The sequence below is a fragment of the Diaphorina citri genome, unplaced genomic scaffold (assembly GCF_000475195.1).
Source record: "Diaphorina citri unplaced genomic scaffold, Diaci psyllid genome assembly version 1.1 scaffold264, whole genome shotgun sequence".
Classification (NCBI taxonomy): Eukaryota; Metazoa; Arthropoda; class Insecta; order Hemiptera; family Psyllidae; genus Diaphorina; species Diaphorina citri.
In genome coordinates, this window is record NW_007377701.1 from 82,120 (window position 1) to 85,635 (window position 3,516).

The 3,516-nt window shown below is 40.5% G+C and overlaps 1 protein-coding gene across 1 annotated transcript in view; it reads right to left on the minus strand.

Moving 5' to 3' along the window:
- The window catches only part of LOC113466417 (protein-L-isoaspartate O-methyltransferase domain-containing protein 1-like), a 33,136-nt gene that overhangs the window by 9,146 nt on the left and 20,474 nt on the right, over positions 1–3,516 (minus strand). Inside the window, exons 4-7 of the mRNA XM_026821783.1 lie at positions 3,135–3,180; positions 2,580–2,683; positions 1,669–1,750; positions 1,420–1,566 (exon numbers count right to left, since the gene is read on the minus strand). Of these exons, the coding sequence (XP_026677584.1) occupies positions 1,420–1,566; positions 1,669–1,750; positions 2,580–2,683; positions 3,135–3,180 (379 nt within the window). The remainder of the gene's footprint in view (positions 1–1,419; positions 1,567–1,668; positions 1,751–2,579; positions 2,684–3,134; positions 3,181–3,516) is intronic.

Sequence of the window (3,516 nt, forward strand, 5' to 3'; positions counted from 1 at the left end):
AATCTTCCGAATTCCCTTAAAGCCCCAACCCAAAAAAAAATCTTAATCTCCCTAACTTGGGCTTAAAAAAAAAAAAAAAAAAAAATTGACAACTAATTAGACTTGAAACTTGTACAACCTGTTTCTATGGATCAGGGAATCGGATCTAAGTTCGGTTAATATGGTGAAATGTGCACAATTGCACATTCAACCGGTTACAAATAAAACGTGAAAAGGTTGTAGCAGTTTTGCCAAATTTACAAAGAGGAAAAAAAATAATTGGACGAACAAAGTGAGGTCTAACTTTTTTTAAGAGGTTTGACAGAGGGAGCTATAACTGCTATGGTCTTATCGTCCCGAAATCGAAGATAATAGGAAGACAGGATAGGAGAAAGCCAGCCATTCCGAGAACGAACATTATCCCATCAGGATAAAATCCGCCCCGGGCGGGAATCGAACCCGCGGCCTAGCGAAGTCTAACTTTTAATTCGATCATGTCTTAGCAGCCTAGTTAGTTTGCAGGGTGGCAGGTATTATCGTCTCGAAAGCGAAGAGTGCAAGAGGATATGAGATAGCCAGCCTTTTTCAGAAAGAACCTTATCTGTTTAGGATGAAATCCTCCCCGGGCGTTAAATAGAAAGTGATATAAGAGGGCATGATTTATGGAATGATTTCTTGGTTGCAATTTTTGTGTACATTAAAAAAAAAGCATGGTAAAATTTATTAAGTAATTTCTTGCGACAAGTTGTGGTATAAAAAAAAAAAAAAATGGAATGGAATGGTGATTTTTTTACGACTGCTGACTGCCTTTTTTTTAACCTAAAATGATAAATTTACTATGTATCTGCCTGTGTACCTGTGAGTAAAATAATTTTTTTACAGCAAAGTGCTGGGAGCTGGGAGGCAAAAATCTTGAAAGCTATGTATGTAGGTATTGCAAATCGCCTCAGGATGCAAATCGCCTCAGAAATTACCAGGATTCTCGGTCTCCCTATTTATTTCTTCTTCTTTTTTTTTTTTCTTTTTTTTTTTTTTTTTTTTTTTTTTTTCTTTTTTTTACACCATTAAAATGTTTATAGAATTTCTAATGGCCTGGAACGTCGCATCGCTAAAACTTCCGGGAGAAAACGAGCATTATCTGTGAATAACCAGTGACGTATCTATCCTAAGGCTAAAAATAGAGTGAAGCGGAGAGCAAAGAGCAGTGCACTTATCGTCCCGAAGGAAGATAGGATAGGACAAAGCCCGCCGTTCCGAGAACGAACCTTATCTGATTGGGATAAAGTTCGCCTCGGGCGAGAATCGAATCGGTAGAGCGTTGGTTCATTAAATTTTGGTTGTATTGACAATAATTTAGGAATTTACAAACAAAAACACTTTGAATTGAATTTAAAATTCGGCTCTTCCAAGCTACATAACTAGGCTGACTCCTATACTTACGTAGTTTGACGTGTTGTACGGCGCCATCTACCGGTGGTTCCTGCAAGCTGGAGTATGCAACCTGCATGCTGCGTGAGGTCTTGTACTCGTTAGGCCCGGTCCGCTTGATTTGCACCAGGTAGTCTCGATATGGCATCACTAGGATACCTCCCACCTGAAAACCAACAACAGGATACCAAATGAAGATGGTAACAACCTAAAAGTAAGCTTAGTTAGGTAACTTAAATGTAAGCTTAGTTGAGTAACAACTTGAGGTCTTGTACTCGTTAGGCCCGGTCCGCTTGATTTGCACCAGGTAGTCCCGATATGGCATTACTAGGATACCTCCCACCTGAAAACCACCAACAGGATACCAAATGAAGATGGTAACAACCTAAAAGTAAGCTTAGTTAGGTAACTTAAATGTAAGCTTAGTTGAGTAACAACTTGAAAGTAAGGTCCGCTTGATTTGAACCAAATAGTCGCGATATGGCATCACTAGGATACCACCCACCTGAAACCATCGACAGGATACCAAATGAAGAAGTTGCTAACAACCTAAAAGTAATGGGCATGCTACGACACAGACCACATGAGTCTCACGTAGCAGTTGTTTCATTGTTACAAGATAAAAACGGCGATGAAACACTCATCTTTATTTTTTCTTTTTTAATCTTAGCTTGGTAAAAGTTTTGATAGAGGGAACTCTAAAAACCGAGGTCTTTTCGTCCCGAGCTCGAAGAGAGAACAAGGACAGGATAGAAGAAAGCCAGCCGTTCCGAGAACGAACCTTATCAGTCCAGGATAAATTTCGCCCTGGGGCGGGAATTGAACCCGCGATCCACCGCTTATAGGGGAGGCGAGCTACCCTTCTAGCTAACCACGCTGGCTAAAATACATTTGTACTGTTTCACCACCGTTCAATGTCGTAGCAAATGAACCAACTGCTTCATTACCTAGACTCGCTTGGTCTGTGTCGTAGCATTCTCATGCTTTAGTATGTCCCTCAGGAGATGGGCGAGATGAGACACAATACTTCCCTTTAGTAGACACACTAGTAAAAAAAAGCGGCTAAGTCAAAACGAGAACACCAGAAATTAACCTGTTGAAATTTTGCAATGGTAATACAAGTTCCTACATTATTATTTTGTCGGCGGTGCTCATCGAACCCAGGACCTTACCTTAATAAGGTTCTTCATATAGGATTCCTTATCTTCAGGACATGCGGCACCACAATACACACGATCATACTGTCGCACATCAGCTGGTAAGTTGAGACAATTACCTGAAATAACATTCACAAATCAATTCACCATTTCCTTCATCTTTCTTCGATTTCCGGCCGATAAGACCTTAGCAGTTACAGTTCCTTGAAAATTAACTTCATTTAATACTATGCTCTTTTGTGGAACCTGAACAATGTCTTTTTTTTTCAAGAGGTTTCATAGAGGGAACTGTTCCTGCTGAGGTAGTATCGTCCCAAAACCGAAGAGAGAAGAGGGACATGATAGGAGAAAGCCAGCCGTTCCGAGAACAGACAATTTTCAATTATATTTTTTACAATATTGGAATCTTACCCTAAGCTTAATCTCGACTTTTAAGAACCGCATCTGTTTAGCATAAAGTCCAGCCCCGGTAGGATTCGAAACCGCGACTTCGCGTTTACAAGGCAGGCGTGCTACACTCCAAGCTAACTAGGCTGGCATATAGGGACGTTGAACCCCTGTAGAACTTACCCTGTACAAACACGGGTTCACAGAAGTCGTACCGATCCATAGATTCCTACCTTATCCATTTGAATATGGCAGCAAGGAGTCATCGACCCAAAATGAAAGAACCAATCAGAATGCGAGAACTCCTTCTCCCTCTGTCAAACCTCTTAAAAAGAAAAAATAATAATCACCGATAAGATTTTTGATTGCTGGCTTTTAGCTATCTAGGGATATAAGGAACTTTTTCCCAAGACTTTTTTTTTTAGAGGTTTGACAGAGGGAACTGTAACTGCTATGGTCTTATCGTCCCGAAATCGAAGAGAGAAGGAAGACAGGATAAAGAGAGAAGGAAGACAGGATAGCAGAAAGCCAGCCGTTCCGAGAACGAACATTATCCCATCAGGAT